Here is a 20,019-nt window from a genome sequence, read left to right as displayed (position 1 = left end):
TTGGAGTGTGGGAGCAATCAGGTACTGGGGCTCTGGGTGAGCACTGGGCTGATCTCACCCTCTGAAGTGTCCTTGATGACTCAGCCATGACCGGATGTCTGGAAAAAAAAATCTTCTGGATTTTTTGACCTCTTTCAAGATTTATTTATGAGTCTCTGAATCATGACTGGTGGATGAGTTACATGGCACTAGAGGTGGTTTGTGGGTTGCAAATGTCTTTTATGAGTAGAGTTTTTGGGCTCTTGAGATAGGTGCCAAGAAGTGGAATTCCTTAGTTATTTAGAATTTTTTTAAAAGTTGTTCATATTGTTTTCCTAAAAGGTTAGATCAAATCACATACCTATTAACAGTGAATGAAGATGCCTTTTCCCCACATCCATGCCAACACTGGCTGTTTTTGTTCTTTGTGATGTACACCAGTGTCACTGGTGTGAGATGGTATCTTGTTTTGATTTGCATTTCCTTAATGATTAATGATACAAAACACTTTTTCATATGCCTTTTGGTTATTTGTATATCTTTGAGGAAGTTTCTGTTTGTCTTTCACCTCCCTTTTATTATGGGGTTGGTTGTTTATCTTGTGAAGTTCTACCAGTACTTTATGTTTCTCAGATATTAGCCCTTTATCAGAGGAGTGGCTTAGCAAACATCCTGTTAGAGTCTGTGTGGTATCTTTTTTATTCTGTTTTTTTTTTTTTTTTTTTTTTTTTGTGGTGCAGAAGCTTTTTAGCTAAATGTAATCACATTTGTTCTCTTTGGTTGGCCATTGAAGATAACTCCAGATTTGATTTCCTGAAGTATTATACCTATGTTTTTCTCAGTATAATTTATGGATTTAAGTTTGATATCAATGTCTCTAATCCATTTTGTTTTGACTTTGGAGGTCTGGGCTCTTTTTATTTATTTATATTTTTTGTATATGAGTCACCAGTTTTCCCAGCACCATTTGTTGAAGAGAGATTCTTTGCTCAACTTTATACTTTTCTCTCCTTTGTCAAAGACCTAACTGTGCATATATCTGAGGATCTGCCTCAGATGCATGGCTCGATTTCATTAGTTTAAGAGTCTTATTCCTGTACCATTCTGTTTTGATAACTATAGCTTTATAGTATGGTTTGAAATTATGGAGTCAGAGAGACTCCCCAACTTCTTTTTTTGTAGGATTTCTTTGTCCTTTCATATTATTGTTAGGACCTTTCGATTCTTCTATCGCCTCTCTCTCTCTCTTTTTTTCTCCTTTTTGGGTCACACCCGGCGATGCACAGGGGTTACTCCTGGCTCATGCACTCAGGAATTAGTCCTGGCAGTGGCTCAAGGGATCACATGGGATGCTGGGAATTGAACCCAGTTCAGCCCTGTGCAAGTCAAACGCCCTCCCTGCTGTGCTATCTCTCCAACCCCAAGCTTCTCCTTTTTTGAGGGGGTCCACCCTTCTCTGGGTGCTTTAGTTTCTCTCCAAATAGCTCAGTATTTGCATCGTAAAAGCATGTGTTCCCAGTGACTTTGAGCTACTTCTGGGTTAAGCAGTTTCTTCTAGGTATTTATTATTTTCTGAGAAACTTATTATCACCGTCCCATCTGTCTGTCTACAACATTCCTCCCTAGAGATTTCAACTCCTTAAATATTTCAAAAGTAGATGAAGGTTTATCTTTTGTAAATGCTTATAAATAGCTTGAAGGTTTATCTTTTATAAATGCTTCCTGCTGGAAAAAAGCATGGATGTGCCCATGTAAGGGAGTGAAATATTATGACTTTATTAAATTATTAAATGAAACAGTGAGAATGACAATTTTTTTATCATTTTTTTATTAGTGAAACACCATGAGGTACAGTTATAGACTTATAAATTTTTGTGCTTGGGTTTCAGTTATACAATGATCAAGTACCCATCCCTCCACCAGTGCCCATCCTCCCCCACCACGGGTCCTAGCATCCCTCCCACCCCCCATCCCTCCCCTCCCACCCTGCCGCTGTGGCAGGGCATTCCCCCTTGTTCTCTCTCTCTTCTTTTGGGTACTGTGTTTTGCCAGAGAGGCATTGAGTGGCAATCATGTTTGGTCTGTAGTCTACTTTCAGCATGCTTCTCCCACCCTGGGAGGGTCTTCACAACACCCTTCATTTGGTGCTCTCTTCTCTATCTGAGCTTCCTTTTCACCTAGCACATGTGGCTGGCCTTCAAGTCATGGAGCAAAATTCCTGGTACTAATCTCAGCCATTCCTGGGTGTTAGTCTCCCGTTTTGTTGCTTTATGTTCCCCAGATGAATGCAATCTTTCTGTGTCTATCCCGCTCTTTCTTTTTTTTTTTTTTTTTTTTTTTTTTTTTTTTTCGTAGTCTTTAGGCTTTTTTATTTAAAAAATCTGTCAGTTATATGTTCCAATTCAAAATGTCATATACATTCACTTTAGGGTGAGAATTCAAGAGATATTTTGATGAGTAAATTACATTTCACCATTTTTAGGGGTGGGGGAGATAGGGTAGGGTCAGGGGTGACCTAGGTCCAGCCCTGAACAGGGCAGGGCCGGATAAGCACCTCGTCCTCAGGCCCTAGCACTGCCCGCTGACCTGGTTGGCTGAGTGTCACTGGGGGGTCCCAGGCCCTCTGAGCACTGCTCAGGAGGCATACCACTCCCCCTCCATTTTTTTCCCCCACAAGTTTTAATTCAAATCAATATACTTAAAATTTTTAAAGTGCCCTTTTTTGGGAAAAAAGAACTGGCATGGACCCTTTTTCAGCTCAGTGACCAGTTCCTGTTTGGAATGGAGAGTGTGTGTCACAAGGAAAATTAGTCTCTGCTGAGTGGGAGGGACCGGGCGAGAGGCCAGTACTGCACCCCAGGGTGGGGGGCGCACTGGGGCTGCCTCAGCCCACACACCGTCACCCTCATCACTGCAGATGGCCCTAGGTTTTACAGCTTTATTAGCTCGTCGCTGAGAGGAGGACACAGGGCCGTATGGATGCGTGGGGACTGCCAGGGTCTGAGTGCGGGGCCCTGTCCCTGTATCCCGCTCTTTCTGACTCATTTCCCTTAACATGATACTTTCCATGTAGTACCACTTGTATGTAAATTTCATAACTTCATCTTTTCTAACAGCTACATAGTACTCCACTGTGTAAATGTACCAAAGTTTCTTTAACCATTCATCTGTTCACAGGCACTCAGGTTTTGTCCAGATTCTGGCTATTGTAAAGAGTGCTGCAATGAACAAACAAGTGCAGATGTCACTTCGACTATACCTTTTTGCCTCTCTGGGATATATTCCCAGGAGTGCTATGGCTGGGTCAAATGGGGAGATCAAATTCTAATTTTTTGAGAATCGTCCATACTGTTTTCCAAGAGGGTTGGACCAGCCTGCATTCCCACCAGCAGTGAAGGAGGGTCCCTTTCTCGCCACATCTGCGCCAGCACCTGTTGCTTTTGTTCTTGTGGATGTGGGCCAGTCTCTGTGGTATGAAATGATATCTCATTGTTGTTTTGATCTGCATCTCTCTGATGATTAGTGATGTAGAGCATTTTCTCATGTGCCTTTTTGCCATTCGGATTTCTTCTTTGCGAAAGTTTCTGTTCATTTCCTCGCCCCATTTTTTGATGGGGTTGGGTGATTTCTTCTTGTGGAGTTTAACCTTGTATATCCTTGATATCAACCCCTTGTCGGATGTGTATTTGGTGAATATTCTTTCCCATTCTGTAGGCTGTCTTTGTATTTTGGTCACTGTTTCTTTTGAGGTGCAGAAGCTTCTAGTTTAAGATAGTCCCATTTGTCTATCTCTGTTTTCACTTGCTCGGCCAGTGACGTGACATCTTTGAAGATACCATTAACTTCAATATCGTGGAGAGTTTTGCCAACTTTGTCTTCAATAAACATTATGGATTCCGGTCTGATGTTGAGGTCATAAATCCATTTCGATCTAACTTTTGTGCATGGCGTTAGGCAGAGATCTGAGCCCACTTTTTTGCATGTAGCTGTCTAGTTTTGCCAGCACAATTTATTAAAGAGGCTTTCCCTGCTCCATTTCACTTTTCTTGCCCCCTTATCGAAGATTAGATGATTATATGTTTGGGAGGAGATGTCAGTATATTCAACTCTGTTCCATTGATCTGCAACTCTGCCTTTGTTCCAGTACCATGCTGTTTTGATTATTACTGCTTTGTAGTAGAGCTTGAAGTTAGGTAGGTTGATTCCTCCCATTTTCTTTTTCCCAAGAATTGCTTTAGCTATTCGTGGGGGCTTGTTGTTCCATATAAATTTCAGGAGTGTTTGCTCCATTTCTTTGAAGAATGTCATGGGTATCCTTATAGGGATTGCATTGAATTTGTACAGTGCCTTGGGAAGTATTGCCATTTTGACGATGTTGATTCTCCCCATCCATGAACAGGGGATATTTTTCCATTTCCTCGTGTCCTCTTTTATTTCCTGAAGTAGCGTTTTGTAGTTTTCTTTGTACAGATCCTTTACTTCCTTAGTTAAGGCGATTCCTAGGTACTTGATTTTCTGGGGCACAATTGTGAATGGAATTGTTTTCTTCATGTCACTTTCTTCTCTTTCACTATTTGCATATAGGAAAGCCATGGATTTTTGAGTATTGATTTTATAGCCTGCCACTTTACTATACAAGCCTATTGTTTCTAGGAGTTTTTTGGTGGAGGTTATTGGGTTCTCTAAGTATAGTATCATATCATCTGCGAATAGTGAGAGCTTGATTTCTTCCTTTCCTACCAGGATGCCCTTAATATCTTTTTCTTGCCTGATTGCTATTGCAAGTACTTCCAGTACTATATTGAACAGCAGTGGAGAGAGTGGGCATCCTTGTCTCGTCCCTGACCTTAGGGGGAAGGTTCTCAGTTTTTCCCCGTTGAGGATGATGTTTGCTGTAGGTTTGTGGTAGATGGCTTTAACTATATTGAGGAAAGTCCCCTCTATCCCCATTTTGGCAAGGGTTTTCATCATGAATGGGTGCTGGATCTTGTCAAATGCTTTCTCTGCATCTGTTGATTATGATCATATGATTTTTATCTTTTCTTTTGTTGATATGATGGATTATGTTGATTGATTTCCGAATGTTGAACCATCCTTGCATCCCTGGGATGAATCCTACTTGATCATGATGTATGATCTTTTTGATGAATTGTTGAATTCTATTGGCTAGTATTTTGTTGAGAATCTTCGCATCCGTGTTCATCAGGGATATCGGCCTGTAGTTTTCTTTTCTTGTGGTGTCTTTGTTTCCTTTTGGTATTAGAGAGATATGGGCTTCATAGAAACTGTTTGGGGAGAATGACAATTTTTTAAGTTCTTTTTTGTCCCAGGAAGAAGATAATCTTTTCAGTTCTTAAACTTTATTTTTACTTATTTAATGTTTGATTTTCTACCTAACCCCCTCCTCAAAATTTTTGGGCCAGATTTTGATGGGTGAAAAATGGGAATGTATTATCTTATTTTATATCTTTTTTGTATACTTACGGATCATATGCATAATTCCCAGCTCTCACTATTATTTATTTATTTATTTCAAATACCCATCCCTCCACCAGTGCCCATTTCCCACCACCACGGATCCCAGTATCCCTCCCACCCCCCATGTCCCCCATCCCACCCTTTCTCTGTGGCAGGGCATTCCCCTCTGTTCTCTCTCTCCTTTTGGTTGTTGTGCTTTGCAAAAGAGTTAAGCCTGATTTTAGGGAGAAACTTTGGATGATTTACTTTCCATTGATCACTTTGTATATAAGGAGATGTTGCACGGTTTGGAAAAAATATCCTGCTCATGGTCACCGGGGTTCCATCTGGAGAAGGCGGGATGCAGCACCTACCCTATCTGGGACCTCCCGGTGATATCCCACACTTTTTTTCTCTCTCTCTCTTTGCCTTTCCTTCCCTCCTTCCCTTGTTTCCTTCCTTCCTTCCTTCTTTCCCTTCCTTCTTTTCTTTCTGCCATGTTCAGGACTTTTTACTTCCTATGTGCTCAGGGATTACTCCTGGTGGGCTTGGAGAATCAATATGTGGTCCCAGGGATCAAACCTGGGTTAGCCATGTGTAAGGCAAGAGCCTTACTCACTGTACAACTTCTCTGGCCTTGCTCACTCTTTTTTTCTTACGCTGGAGATGAAAACAAACTCAGGATCTCATATTTGTGAAAAATGTACTCTACCACTGAGTTCCATACCTAGTCTTCAGTGTATAATTTTCTTCTAATTTTTTTAGAATTTTGTATACACACACAGACACACAAACACAGACACACACAGAATAAAACAAATACATTCCTGTTGTTCATTGATTTGCTTGAGTGGGCTCAGTAATGTCTCCATTTTGAGAGTTGTTGTTACTGTGTTTGGCATATTGAAGATGTCACAGTTAGCTTGCCAGGCTTTGCCGTGTGGGCAAGATACTCTTGGTAGCTTGCCGGGTTCTCCAAGAGGAGTGGAGGAATCGAACCTGGCTCTGCTGGGCTGGCTGCGCACAAGGCAAATGCTCTGCTGCTGTGCTATCGCTCCAGCCCATATATATATATATATATATATATGTAATTATATATGTTTATAATTATATATATATGTAATTATATACAATTATCGCTGGAGCGATAGCACAGCGGTAGGGCGTTCGCCTTACAAGCGGCCAACATGGCCGACCCGAGTTCGATTCCTCCGCCCCTCTCGGAGAGCCCGGCAAGCTACCGAGAGTATTCGATATGCCAGACACAGTAACAACAAAGTCTCCAATGGAGACGTTACTGGGCCCGCTCGAGCAAATCGACGATCAACGGGAGGGCCTTTACCTTTACCTTTACAATTATCACATCATCATCACGGTCCTCCCGTTATTCATCGATTTGCTCAAGCGGGCCCAGTAACATCTCCATCGTGAGACTTGTTGTTACTGTGTTCCTTGCCAGTTTTCTATTGGATTCAGTTTTTCAGTTTTTTTATTGATTTTTTAAAATTCAGAATGTTAATCTTATTTTATTATTATTATTTTCCCCCTTTTTATTGATTCACCATGAGATAAAGTTACAAAGTTTTCAGGTTTGAGCTTCAGTCATACAGTGATCAAACAGCCATCTCTTCACCAGCGCACGTTTTCCACCGCCAAAATCCCCAGTATCCCTTCTCCCTCTCCCCACCATTCCAGCCCTTCCCCTGCCTGTATGGCAGACAATTTCCCCCATACTCTCTCTCTACTTTGGTTACATTTGTTATTTTGACACCAGTCCCACCACCACTCAAAACTGCTGAAAGTCAGTGCTAGACGATTTGTTTTGTATTGCTTGTTATGGATAGAATATAATGTCTAGGAAATTCTGTGTCATTCTCTTCTAGGAACTTTAGTTTATAGTCTCTGGGTCTTGGCCATTGATGAGATTACATGGGCTGGGGGCAGTTTTTCGGTGTGACTTCAAGCTTTTGGAAAACTGGGGACCTGGTGGGAGGAGGCCCAGTCCTGATCTGAGCAGGCTTGGAGATCTCAGTCACAGGTTCCCACATATCTGGGTTTTCCTGCCAATCCGCTCTCTGGTGAAGTCCATCTCCTCTTGGGTGAGGCTCGTCCTAGTGTGTGGAGAGTGACCTTGGGCATGGCGGCGGTTGGGTTCTGGAGGTTTTTGGCTGCCAGGGTTCTGCTTGGGGCGGGGAGGGAAACTCAACCTGCCCCTCTCTGAGGTGACCCTGTGAAGACAGCCTGCACTTCTCACTGGGTTCTGGAAGTTGGCAGCCACCGGGGCTTTTAGGGGACAGGCAGAGGGATGATGCCTGCCCCGTCTGAGGCACTGCAGTGAAGTTGGCCTGACTTAAAGTCCAGAGGCATGTCTGCAACGAGCTGCTTGGTTCGGAGATTCTTTTGTGTGTTTTTGGATCATGGCCCTTGTTTCCATCTTTTCCAGAGAAATAAACTATTGGCATATGCCCTGCAGGGTGTGTCCACTCACCGCATTGCTTTGTCCCACTGGCCCTAACTATGGCTCTTGATCTCTTTCGAGATTTATGGATCTCTGAAATAAGGTCAATAAATGAGCTTATATAGCTGAGCTGGAGATGATTTGTGGGTGTGGCTCCTACATATCTAATATTTGGCTTTTTAATTTCTTGGTAAATTTGGCCCCAAGTTGTTGGGGTCTGGCCAAAGGCACAGCAGCAATTTTGGGGTATCTGGAAGTCTGAAGGCACCATCAGGCTGTTGATGCACTCTCCCTGCAGGTACAGGCTGATCTGCTGGCAGCACCATACCCTGATTTTTTTTTTATTTTTTTAAAGAACTGATATAGGTAAGGTCCTTTGTTATATGTGTTCTTATATTTTTATTTATCCTTACTTTATCATAAAGCTCTTAAGAAATTAATGCACATTAATTAGGGACATTTTTAGAGGTACAAAGACAATGAATGGAAAATTACTGAATGCAGAGTTGCAGTGCCCACTCCTCTCACACACAGTACCGTCTCCCCGACCCTGCAGCACAGTGTCGCATTTCTTATATTCCATTATTTCATTGTCATTCAAGTCTACAGGTTGCCAGAAGTAGAATCATCTAAAACTTTGATTGTGAACCTTTAGCCTCTGGAACTGTGAATCTATGGTATCTTGTTCTGGCAGTTTCAGTAAACTAATCTACATACCTTATCAGCCTTTTAAAATAAACTGTTGTCAGAGAGCTAATACTGGTCAAGACTTCTGCCGTACAGGCAGCTGTCCGCAACTTAATCTTCTGTAGCCCATAGTTCCCCAGACATTGCTGGATAGACCTGGAGACCCCGGAGCACAATTTTTGGTACTGCAGAACCTGAATAGAGTGGCATCCTTGGCCCTATCATTGAACCACTGGTTCAGTTAACAGACAATCACAGGAAGGGGGCCCCAGGTCCCCTGAGGACTGATTTGGGGCTCCTCCAGAACTGTACAGGGACCTAGACAGTTACAAAGTCAGTGTCTCATTGGTTAGTTAGTGGCCATCTCCAGAGAGTGATTGCTATAGAAAAGAAAGATATAAATATTTGGTTCAAGATAAGAGTTTTATTAATGAATATTGATAACAATGGCGTAAAAATTGATGGTCATTTTCTCTTCACAGGAATGTGAATTGGACCCTTGTTGTGAAGGGAGTACATGTAAGCTTAAATCATCTGCTGAATGTGCCTATGGTGACTGTTGTAAAGACTGTTGGGTAAGATGCCCTATTTGAAAAAAAAAATAATAATAGAAAAAGAAAGATATGTATAATCAAGTTTTTGTCTCTATTTGGAAAAAGTATAATAGTAAAAAAAATTCATAATCAAATGGTTTTTGTCTCCATTCTGTTAAGAAATGGCTTGTTTTGTTTGTTTGGGTCACCCCAGCTGTGTTCAGCGATTGCTCCTGACACTGTACTCAAGGGTGACTCCTGGCGGGCTTGGACAACCATTTGTGGCACCAGGGACCAAACCTGGAGTACCCACATGGAACACAAGCACCGTACCCACTGTACTATTATTCTGGTGTCCTTAAAAAATGATTTAAAAAAGCATGATTATATGGAAAATTATGTCACTTTTTACCGATTTGGAATCACATTCTTTTATGAAAGCCTAGTGATTTTTGTTGTTTTAAAATCCGCATATATTTATAAATAGTTCAGCAATACCAAGGTATATAATGTAAACTGAAAGACTATCAATTTTTTCCTACTCATATAGCCATTGTTGATTTGTTAATAAATTAGCTAATTTTCCTTATACAAATGTGAGTGAGCTGTACGTGTGTGTGTGTGTGTGTGTGTGTGTGTGTGTGTGTGTGAGAGAGAGTCACTGGATAAAAATTTTATTATTTTCATTGTTTATTTACAGTGTTTCTGAAATCCAGTGTATTTATACAATTAGGATTTTAAAATTGTATTTTCAACATAATATGGAAATAAAATTCATATGGTTTTGCATAGTTACACAGAACTGCTTTCTATGGTTATTCCATAATTTATCTAATTTCCTAATGATGGCTTTTTAAATTCTTCCAGTTTTGTTTATTTGTGGAATGAATGTCAGACATAAATATTCAAGACTTTGACATACATTCTATATACACATTGCAAAAGTATATACTTTGACCAATGGTTTTATAAAATGCTTATTTGCGGTAGGGCGTTTGCCTTACAAGCGGCCAACATGGCCGACCCGAGTTCGATTCCTCCGCCCCTCTCGGAGAGCCCGGCAAGCTACCGAGAGTATTCGATATGCCAGACACAGTAACAACAAAGTCTCCAATGGAGACGTTACTGGGCCCGCTCGAGCAAATCGATGATCAACGGGAGGGCCTATTGACAATATTGACTATTGAATTGCTAGTAAGTATTATAATTTTGACTTTACTAGATGGAAAGTGCTTTTATATTTTTAATTCACATTTTTGCATTCAGTTCCTCCGGCCCTCTCGAGATACCTACTGAGAGTATCTCGCCTGCACAGCAAAGCTGGCAAACTACCCATGGCACATTCGATATGCCAAACACAGTAACAACAAAGTCTCCAATGGAGACGTTACTGGGCCTGCTCGAGCAAATCGATGAACAACGGGAAGACAGTGACAGTGATTTTTGGGTTGTTGATGCGGTTATAATTTTTCTTTTTTATATTTTATAAATTTTTCATTCACTTTTCATTTTTCTATTGGATTATTTACTCTTATATGTATAAATATTGTGGTTTTAGATTTGATAAATTTGTGGGATTGTCATGATACTTCAGTTTAATTTCAGTCTTATTTCCTTAGTTTCTTCCAGGAGGTACTTTATGCCGAGGAAAAACTAATGAATGTGATGTTCCAGAATATTGCAATGGTACTTCTCAGTTCTGCCAACCAGATGTTTTTATTCAGAATGGATATCCTTGCCAGAATAACAAAGCCTACTGCTACAATGGCATGTGCCAGTATTACGATGCTCAGTGTCAAGTCATCTTTGGTTCAAGTAAGATACTTTATTTGTATTTCTTTGTTTAGTGTGGAATTGATGTCAGACATGAATATTTAAGACTTGGACATGCATTCTTAGGATTCCTTTACAGAATTATTTGATGATAAATTTTTATTGTTCCTGTTACTGCAGTAGCCAGAATGTTCCCCATGAGAATGATAGGGAACGTTAGTGAGTGGAGATGATGGGTAGAGATGGAGCAATAGAGTTACATGTCAGACTTAGACATTTAAAAGAATTTGGATTATATCTTTAGGTTGTTATGTTTGACCTATCCTGGGTCATGGAGTTTGGTTAAAGTTTTTCACCTAGGTGAAAGCTCTTCTGCCTTATATAATAAAGGACAGCAGGTTTTAAGCACAGAAATCACAGAATTTAATTTGTTCTGGGGATTTCTTTGGAAGTACTACATAGAATCGTTTTGAGGGATCATGAAGACAGTATTGAGCAGGTGCTGTGTCAGAATTCTGGTGAGAAACTACGAAGAGGGAGGTAAGGTAGTAAAGGCCCTCCTGTTGATCATCGATTTGCTCGAGTGGGCCCAATAACGTCTCCATTGGAGACTTTGTTGTTACTGTGTTTGGCATATTGAATACATCATGGGTAGCTTGCCAGGCTCTGCAGATATTCAAAGTTTAATTAAAAGGGCCCTCCCGTTGATCGTCGATTTGCTCGAGCGGGCCCAGTAACGTCTCCATTGGAGACTTTGTTGTTACTGTGTCTGGCATATCGAATACTCTCGGTAGCTTGCCGGGCTCTCCGAGAGGGGCGGAGGAATCGAACTCGGGTCGGCCATGTTGGCCGCTTGTAAGGCGAACGCCCTACCCGCTGTGCTATCAGGCGTTTGCCACGAAGAGGGAGAGTTTATGCTATTGGTCACCTCTATTTCCCCTCCCCCCTTCCCCTCCCATCCTTTTTCCCTCCCCTTCCCTTTCCTTCCTTTCCCTCCCATCACTCCTGGTGATCTCTGAGCACAGGAAATCATATGAAATGTCCAGGATGTAATCTGAGTGAGCCGCATGCAAGACAAGCACCTTACTAGCTCTGCTATTTCTCTGGCCCTTGGTCAGCTTTATTTTGATCACATTTCTATACTAGCAGTATTCTAGCAGACACAGTTTACATTGTGTTGCATATTTGTATTTTCCTTCTTGCCATAAGGTTATTAACATTCCTTCAGGAAAAAACTGGTTAAGGAAAAGATTGCTTTTCCACACAATGAGGAATGTTGCTTTGATTTTTAATTGGCTGTGATGGTTTTGTCAATACCATATTGCAATTCTATTTTTTATATTTTATAGCAGCACAATATGTATTCAACAGGAAGGAATATTTAAGTGCCATTTTTTTTGAGGCTTGCCTTTAATTGGGGAAATAGAGAGTTAGTAATTGGAGCTTTTCTGTTTTCCTGCAGTTGCTGTTAAACAATACTCTTTAACTAATACGGTGTGGGATACTCAGGAGAGTCCATAATAGTTGAATGAAAGGAAGTAAAGAAGATAGCAAAGGAGAGAAAAGGAAAATAAAGGAAACATGAATCTTTTGGTTTTTTTTGTTCCTCTTAGTTGTGAAGATCTGTTATGGGTACCATGGTGGATTTCTCTAGGGTAGCGTTGTTGACTTCTGAGAACTATCTAAGAATGAAAAGGGACTTATTTGTTTTTCAAGTTATTTAATGCAATGACATAGATCTATTAACTTCTGACATGTTTTATTAAAACAGACAAGATATACCACATTGAAAAAAGTTTCCAAAAGGCATTTCAATGAGGCAGATACTATTTTTTTGACAATGGTAGTATTTTTTTAGAGACTTGCAAAATAATCTTAAGGCTAAAGGAACCATCCTCCTACACCTTACTTCAGAGAGTATATGGAAGTATTACAGCTTTTCCTGTTCTTTATAAGATCTTTATACAGATATTTCCATGTTCCATTTATCCTGTGCAGGTATTTCCTAATCATTTTATTTTATTTTTTTAATAGAATAAAACTTATTTATTGATTTGTTTCCTTTACCCTGCCTTTTGCTATTGTCATTTGTTATTTATAATTAATGTTGCTATTAAGTTGGAATTTGCATACTTATTGTGATGCTTGAACACTTGGTCATGGTGCTTGTCACGGGTTGATAGTCATGTTTATACATGGTTGGTTGGATTGTGTAAGAATTGTACTTGGAAATGTACATTTTGAAGTAAAGTTAAATTCCTGGCCTCACAAAAACAGGGAAGGCACTCTACTGCTGATCACCAGTCTCAGTCTCAGTCTCATCTTGATTCATTAGCTTAGTTCTCTGCTTCTTTTGTTTTTAATTCTATTTATTTAATTTTTGGGTCATACAAGATAATGCTCAGGGCTACCCCTGGTGTGTTACTCAGGGGATTATATGGTCCAGGTTTGATCCTCACTGCACGCAAAGCTTGTGCACTTGAAGCTGTCTCCCTAGCTTCTCTTCTGTTTTTGAAAATTTGATTGAGTATCCATCCCTCCACCAGTGCCCATTGTCCACCACCAATGATCCCAGTAATGCCTCCTTCACTTGCATCCCTCTCTCCCCCCACCTCTGTGGCAGGGCATTCCCTTTTGCTCTCTCTTTCCTTTAGGGTGTTGTGGTTTGCAATAGACATATTGAATGGCCATCATGTTTCACCTATAGTCTTATTTTCAGCACGTAACTCTCATCCTTAACGGATCCTCAAAACACCCTTTACTTGGTGTTCCCTTCTCTATCTGAGCTGATTCTACCCCTCCCCCCCTCCCCCCCCCCCCCCCCCCCCCCGGCATGTGCTACCAGCTTCCAAGTTGTGGAACAAACCTCCTGGTACTTCTCTCAAATATTCTTGGGTATTAGCCACCCATTCTGTTACTTTATATTCCCCAGCTGAGTACAGTCTGTCCCTCTCTTTCTGACTCATTTCACTTAGCATGATACTTTCCATGTAGATCCACTTGTATGCAAATTTCATGACTTCATCATTTCTAACAGCTGCATAGTATTGCATTTTGTAGATGTACCAAAGTTTCTTTAACCAGTCATCTGTTCTTGGGTTTTTTCCAGATTTTGGCTATTGTGAACAGTGCAGCAATGAATATACAAATGTAGATGTCATTTTGACTATACCTTTTTGCTTCTCTGGGATATATTCCCAGGAGTAGTATTGCTGGATCAAATGGGAGCTCAATTTCCAATTTTTTTGAGAATCGTCCATACTGTTTTCCAAAAGGGCTGAATCAGAAAGCATTCCCACCAGCAGTGAAGGAGGATCTCTTTCTTGCCACATGCGTGCCAAAACCAGTTGCTTTTGTCTTTTTGGGTGTGTGCCAGTCTCTGTGGTGTGAGATGATATCTCATTGTTCTTTTGATCTTCATCTCCCTGATGATTAATGATGTGGAGCATTTTCTCATGTGCCTTTTAGCCATTCAGATTTCTTCTTTGAGAATATTTCTGTTCGTCACCCAATTTTTTGATCGGGTTGGATGTTTTCTTCTTGTGGAGTTCAACCAGTGCTTTGTATATCCTTGATATCAACCCCTTGTTGGATGGGTATTGGGCGAATATCCTTTCCCTTTCTGTAGACTGTCTTTGTATTTTGGTCACTGTTTCTTTTGAGGTGCAGAAGCTTCCTAGACAAAAGATAGTCCCATTTGTTTATCTCTGTTTTCACTTGCTTGATCAGTGACATGTTGTCTTTGAAGGTTCTGTTAGCTTCAGTGTCGTGGATTTTGCCAAACTTGTCTTCCGTGTACCTTACGGATTGTGGCCTGATGTTGAGGTCTTGGCCTGATGTTGAGGTCTTTAATCCATTTTGATCTGACTTTTGTGCATGATGCTAGGTCAAGGTCCAAGCCCATTTTTTTGCAATTGGCTGTCCAGCTATGCCAGCATCATTTGTTAAGGAGGCTTTCCTTGCTCCACTTTACATTTCTTGCTCCCTTGTCAAAGATTAGATGTTCATATATTTGGGGTTGCGTGTAAGGACATTCCCTCCTGTTCCATTGGTCTGCAGCTCTGCCTTTTTTCCAGTACAATGCCATTTTAGTTGTTACTGATTTGTAGTGGAATTTGAAGTTGGAGAGGGTGATGCCTCCATCTTCTTTTTCCCAAGAATTGCTTTGGCTATTTGTGGAAGTTTATTGTTCCACATGAATTTCAGGAGTGTTTGCTCCATTTCTTTGAAGAATGTCATGGGTATCCTTATAGGGATTGCATTGAATCTGTATAATGCTTTGGGGGAGTATTGCCATTTTGACAATGTTAATTCTCCCAATCCATGAGCAGGGGATATCTTTCCATTTCCCCATGTCCTCTATTATTTCTTGGAGTAGTGTTTTGTAGTTTTCTTTGTAGAGGCCCTTTACCTCCTTAGTTAAGCTGATTCCTAGGTACTTGATTTTTCTGGGGCATGATTGTGAACTGGATTGCTTTTTTCATGTCATTTTCCTTTGTCTCATTATTTGCATATAAATAAGCCATGGACTTTTGGGTGTTGATTTTATAGCCTGCGACTTTACTGCACAAGTCTGTTGTTTCTAGGAGTTTCTTGGTAGAGGATTTAGGGTTCTCTAGGTATAGAATCATGTCATCTGCGAATAGTGAGAGCTTGATTTCTTCCTTTCCTATCTGGATGCCCTTAATACATTTTTTCTGCCTAACCGCTATTGCAAGTACTTCCAGTATTATATTGAACAGAAGTGGTGAGAGTGGGCAACCTTGTCTGTCCCTGCTCTTAGTGGAAAGGCCTTTAGTTTTTCCCCATTGAGTACAATGCTTGTGATAGGTTTGTGGTAAATGGCTTTGATTATCTTGAGGAAGATTCCTTCAAAGCCCATTTTTGTGAGAGTTTTCATCATATACAGGTTCTGGACCTTGTCAAATGCTTTCCCTGCATCTATTGATATGATCATATGGTTTTTATCTTTTATTTTATTGATATGATGGGTTATGTTGATTGATTTCTGAATGTTAAACCATCCTTGCATCCCTGGGATGAATCCCACTTGGTCACGGTGTATGATCTTTTTGATGAGTTGTTGGATTCTATTTGCTAATATTTTGTTGAGGATCTTTGCATCTGTGTTCATCAGGGATATTGGCTTATAGTTTTCTTTGTTAGTAGTGTCTTTGTTTGCTTTTGGTATTAGAGAGATATGTGCCTCATAGAAACTGTTTGGGAGAGTTCTTGTTTCTTCAATTTCCTGGAAAAACTTGAGAAGAATTGGTAACAGGTTCTCTTTAAAAGTTTGGAAGAATTCTCTCATACATCCATCTGGACCTGTGCTTTTGTTTTTGGAAAGACTTTTGATTACAGTTTCAATTTTTTTGATATTAATGTATCTGTTCAGGTATTACAACTCTTCTTAGTTCAATCTTGGAGGTTATAGGAATCCAGGAATTTATCCATTTCTTCTAGGTTCTCTTGTTTCGTGGCATACAGACTTTCAAAGTAGTCTCTGATGATGTTTTGATTTTATTGGTTTCTGTTGTGATGTCCCCCTTTTCATTTCTGATTTGGTTTATTAGGGTTCTCTCTCTCTTTCTTTGTGAGTCATGCTAGTGGTTTATCAATCTTGTTTATTTTCTCAAAGAAACAGCTCTTGGTTTCACTAATATTTTGGATTTTTTTTGCATTTCCATGTCATTAATTTCTGTTCTAAGTTTTGTTGTTTCTTTCCTTCTGCTTGGTTTGGGCTCTTTTTGTTGGTCCTTTTCTAAGATCTTGAGATGTGAAGTCAAATCATTTAGGTGGGCCCTTTCCTTTTTCCTGAGAAATTTGTGCAGCGCTATAAATTTTCCCCTCAACATGGCGTTAGCTGCATCTCATAGGTTCTGGTAGCTCGTGTCTTCATTCTCGTTTGTTTCCAAGTATCATTTGATTTCTTCCTTCATTTCCTTCCTGAGCCATTCGTTGTTCAACATTGAATTGTTTAGTTTCCAGGTGTTTGATTTGGTTTTCTGCATCTGTGTGTGATTAACTTCTGTATTCAGTGCATCCTGGTCTGAAAAGATAGTTGATACAATTTCTATTTTACTGATTCTATTGAGATGTGGTCTGTGACCCAGCACATGGTCTCTTTTGGAAAATGTTCTTTGTGTACTGGGGAAAAATGTGTATTCTTTCTTTTTGGGGTGTAGAGCCCTATAAAGATCTATTAGTCCTTTCTCTTCTATTTCTTCCTTCAAAGCCAGTGTTTCCTTGGTGAGTTTTATTCTTATTGATCTATCTAGAGGTGATAAGGTGGTGTTGAAGTCTCTGACTACTATTGTGTTGCTGGTGATGTCTTTCTTAAAATTTGTTAGCAGTTGTTTTAAGCATTTATCTGGTCCCTTGTTAGTGCGTATATGTTTAGGAGTGTGATTTCTTCCTGTTGTACATATTTCTTGATAAATAGAAAATAGTCTTCGTTGTCCCTTCTAACCTTTTTCAGCCTAAAATCTATGTTGTCAGATACTAGTATAGCCCCTCCCCCCCAGCTTTTTGGATGGAGTTGTTTGCTTGCAGGATTGTTTTCCATCCTTTGACATTGAGTCTGTGTTTGCTCTTACTGTTCAGATGTGTTTCTTGTAGGCAGCAGAATGTTGGTTTCAGTTTCTGAATCCATTTTGCCACGCTGTGTCTCTTAATTATTGCATTTAGACCATTGACATTGAGAGAGATTATTGTCATGGGGTTTTGTGCCATCTTTCTGTAGGGGTTTGTTGTGCTTGTAAATGTCTTTCTTGTCTTACAGGAGCTCCTTTAGTCCTTCTTTTAGGTTTGGCTTTGAGTCTCTGAATTTCCTGAGCTGTTGTTTATCCACAAAAGTGGTAAATCGTTCCTTCGAGTTTGAGTGAGAGTTTAGCCAGATAAAGTATTCTTGGTAGGCATTTATTTAATTGAGTTTTTTTTTCTTTTTGGGTCACACCTGGCGATGCACAGGAGTTACTCCTGGCGGTGCTCAGGGGACCATATGGGATGCTGGGAATCGAACCCGGGTCAGCCATGTGCAAGCAAATGCCCTACCCGCTGTGCTATCTCTCCAGCCCTTAATTGAGTTTTTTTCTCTATGTCCCACCATTGTTTTAGGGCTTGGAGGGTGTCTTCTGAAAGGTCTGCTGTAAATCTCAGGGGTGCTCTTTTGTATGTGATTTCCCTTGATCTTGCTGCTTGGAGTATTGTGTCTATATCTGTGGCATTCATCATTCTGAATATGCTATGCCTTGGAGTGTTTCTATTAGGTTCTCTTTTAGCTGACACCCTTCTGGCTCCTTGGATCTGGATGTCTGCATTCTCTAACTCTGGGAAATTTTCAGCATTGATTTCTTTAACTGTGGCTTTTTCATTGGGGTTGCCTTCCTGACCTTCGGGTACTCTAATGATTCTAATGTTGTTCCTCTTGGTGTCATCCCCTAGGTCTCTGATTTACCTTAGAGCTATTTTGAGGTCTTTCCCCATTGTTTGTTGTTGTCTGTACAATTCCTGCCTTTCATTTTCCAGTTCACTGATTCTGTCTTCAGCTGTAGCCATTTTACTGTTATGGGCACCCACTGAGTTTTTAGTTTCATCTAGCGAAACTTTTATTAGTGACACTTCTGATTGTAGCTTTCTTATTTCTTCTCTCATTTCTTCGTGTATTTTGTTGGCTGTCTGTTCCCCTTTTTTCTTCAATGTCCTCCTTTAACTTTCTGGATATCTGCTCCATTGTTTCTTTGAGTTCCTTGAACATTTCAGCATTTCATTTTGGAATTCTTTATCAGAGAGATTGTATTTGTGGGTAACCCCTGTTGAGGCTTCTGTACTCTTTTCTTTGTCCTCTCCTCTTATTGGGGTTTGCACTGTTTCTTCATGTTGTGGTGGTTGTATGGAGGTGGAACTGTCCAGTTCAGTAGCACCGCTCCCTCTGACTGTGGGAAATGATTCTGGATGGGCTTGGTCAATGATGGTTACCTTTTCCCCTTTTAGGATACATCCTTCCTCTCAGGCATCTCTCTGTGACTTATGTTAGGCGTCTGGTAAAGCTTTTGAGGACACGTTTTTTATGCTGGGCTTGTATAGCTTCTTGTGTACACTAGCTTTTGGTGAGATTGGAGTAGGCCAGTGGACTATTGTCCTATTATGTTTGAGGTGGCCGGGATGTTTTGCACAGAATTAAGTGATAAAGTTCGGGATGTGAGTCTTGTTAGCTGGAGAGGGGGAATATAACTAACTGCACAGCGGGAGTGGTCACCTGCCACACAGAAGGCCATGCCCACTTCTGTGGAGTCCACGCCCACTACAGTGGAGGACACACCTCCAGACCTCCTTATGCTAGTCCCAGGTCCTATCCGGCTGCCCTGCAGTGGGGGTATGGTGCATTCCAGGGCAGGGACGTGCCAGTGGACCAACCTGGAGAGAAGGCGGCTTGGGGATGAGGTGGGCAGGCGCTGGGGCAGAACTTGGGCAGGTGTCCCCAGAAGTCTTCTCTGGGCTCGGTGTGATGAGACTCGGGGCATGGGGCAGTGATGGGCAAACCTGGAGAGAAGGTGGCGCAGGGACAAGGTGGGCAGACACTTGGGGGGAACTGAAATTTTGATTTTTTATACATTGTATTTCTCCCATTTCTCTTTCCTTCATTCTAATTATAACTGTGACTGAGGTTTACATGCCTCTTGGCTGTGAGGCTTGAACATTTAGTTGCGGTGCACACCAGCATTGTAGGTAGGATTGCCGTGTTCACACGTGTGTTTGTGGGTCGTGCTTCTTTAATGGTAGTTCTTGCACATGTGTGGTCACACTCTAGTTGTAGTAGTGCTTCCTTGCATTCTGGTTTTAGTGCTTGCTAGGGCTTTCTGTGCTTCTCATACATGTACTTGTACTTCCCAGCTTGAGAGCTCATACTTCTTATAGTAGTACTCATTGGGAACTGCTGCGGTTCACCTGCACCTGACTTTGTTGTTCCCAGAAATCACTTGGATATTGGGATTCCAGACAGCAGAACTGCCAGGCTTGAAGAGCAGAGCTTCCAGTGTTGAGTTTGGCATCTCTGGGGTGCAAAATCCTGATTTGCTAGTTAAATCTGTAAATCAGTGAGCCGTTCCTTCACTCCTATCTGCGTCTTTTTGT

The 20,019-nt window shown here is 40.9% G+C and overlaps 1 protein-coding gene across 1 annotated transcript in view; it reads left to right on the top strand.

Moving 5' to 3' along the window:
• ADAM9 (ADAM metallopeptidase domain 9) overlaps positions 1-20,019 on the top strand; it is a 136,375-nt gene that overhangs the window by 73,508 nt on the left and 42,848 nt on the right. The window contains exons 13-14 of the mRNA XM_056116799.1: positions 9,064-9,156; positions 10,734-10,929. Of these exons, the coding sequence (XP_055972774.1) occupies positions 9,064-9,156; positions 10,734-10,929 (289 nt within the window). The remainder of the gene's footprint in view (positions 1-9,063; positions 9,157-10,733; positions 10,930-20,019) is intronic.

The sequence above is a fragment of the Sorex fumeus genome, unplaced genomic scaffold (genome assembly GCF_029834395.1).
Source record: "Sorex fumeus unplaced genomic scaffold, SorFum_2.1 ptg000033l, whole genome shotgun sequence".
NCBI classification, from domain to species: domain Eukaryota; kingdom Metazoa; phylum Chordata; class Mammalia; order Eulipotyphla; family Soricidae; genus Sorex; species Sorex fumeus.
Note: the sequence above shows the minus strand (reverse complement) of the source record. Positions and strands in the feature narration are given on the sequence as shown.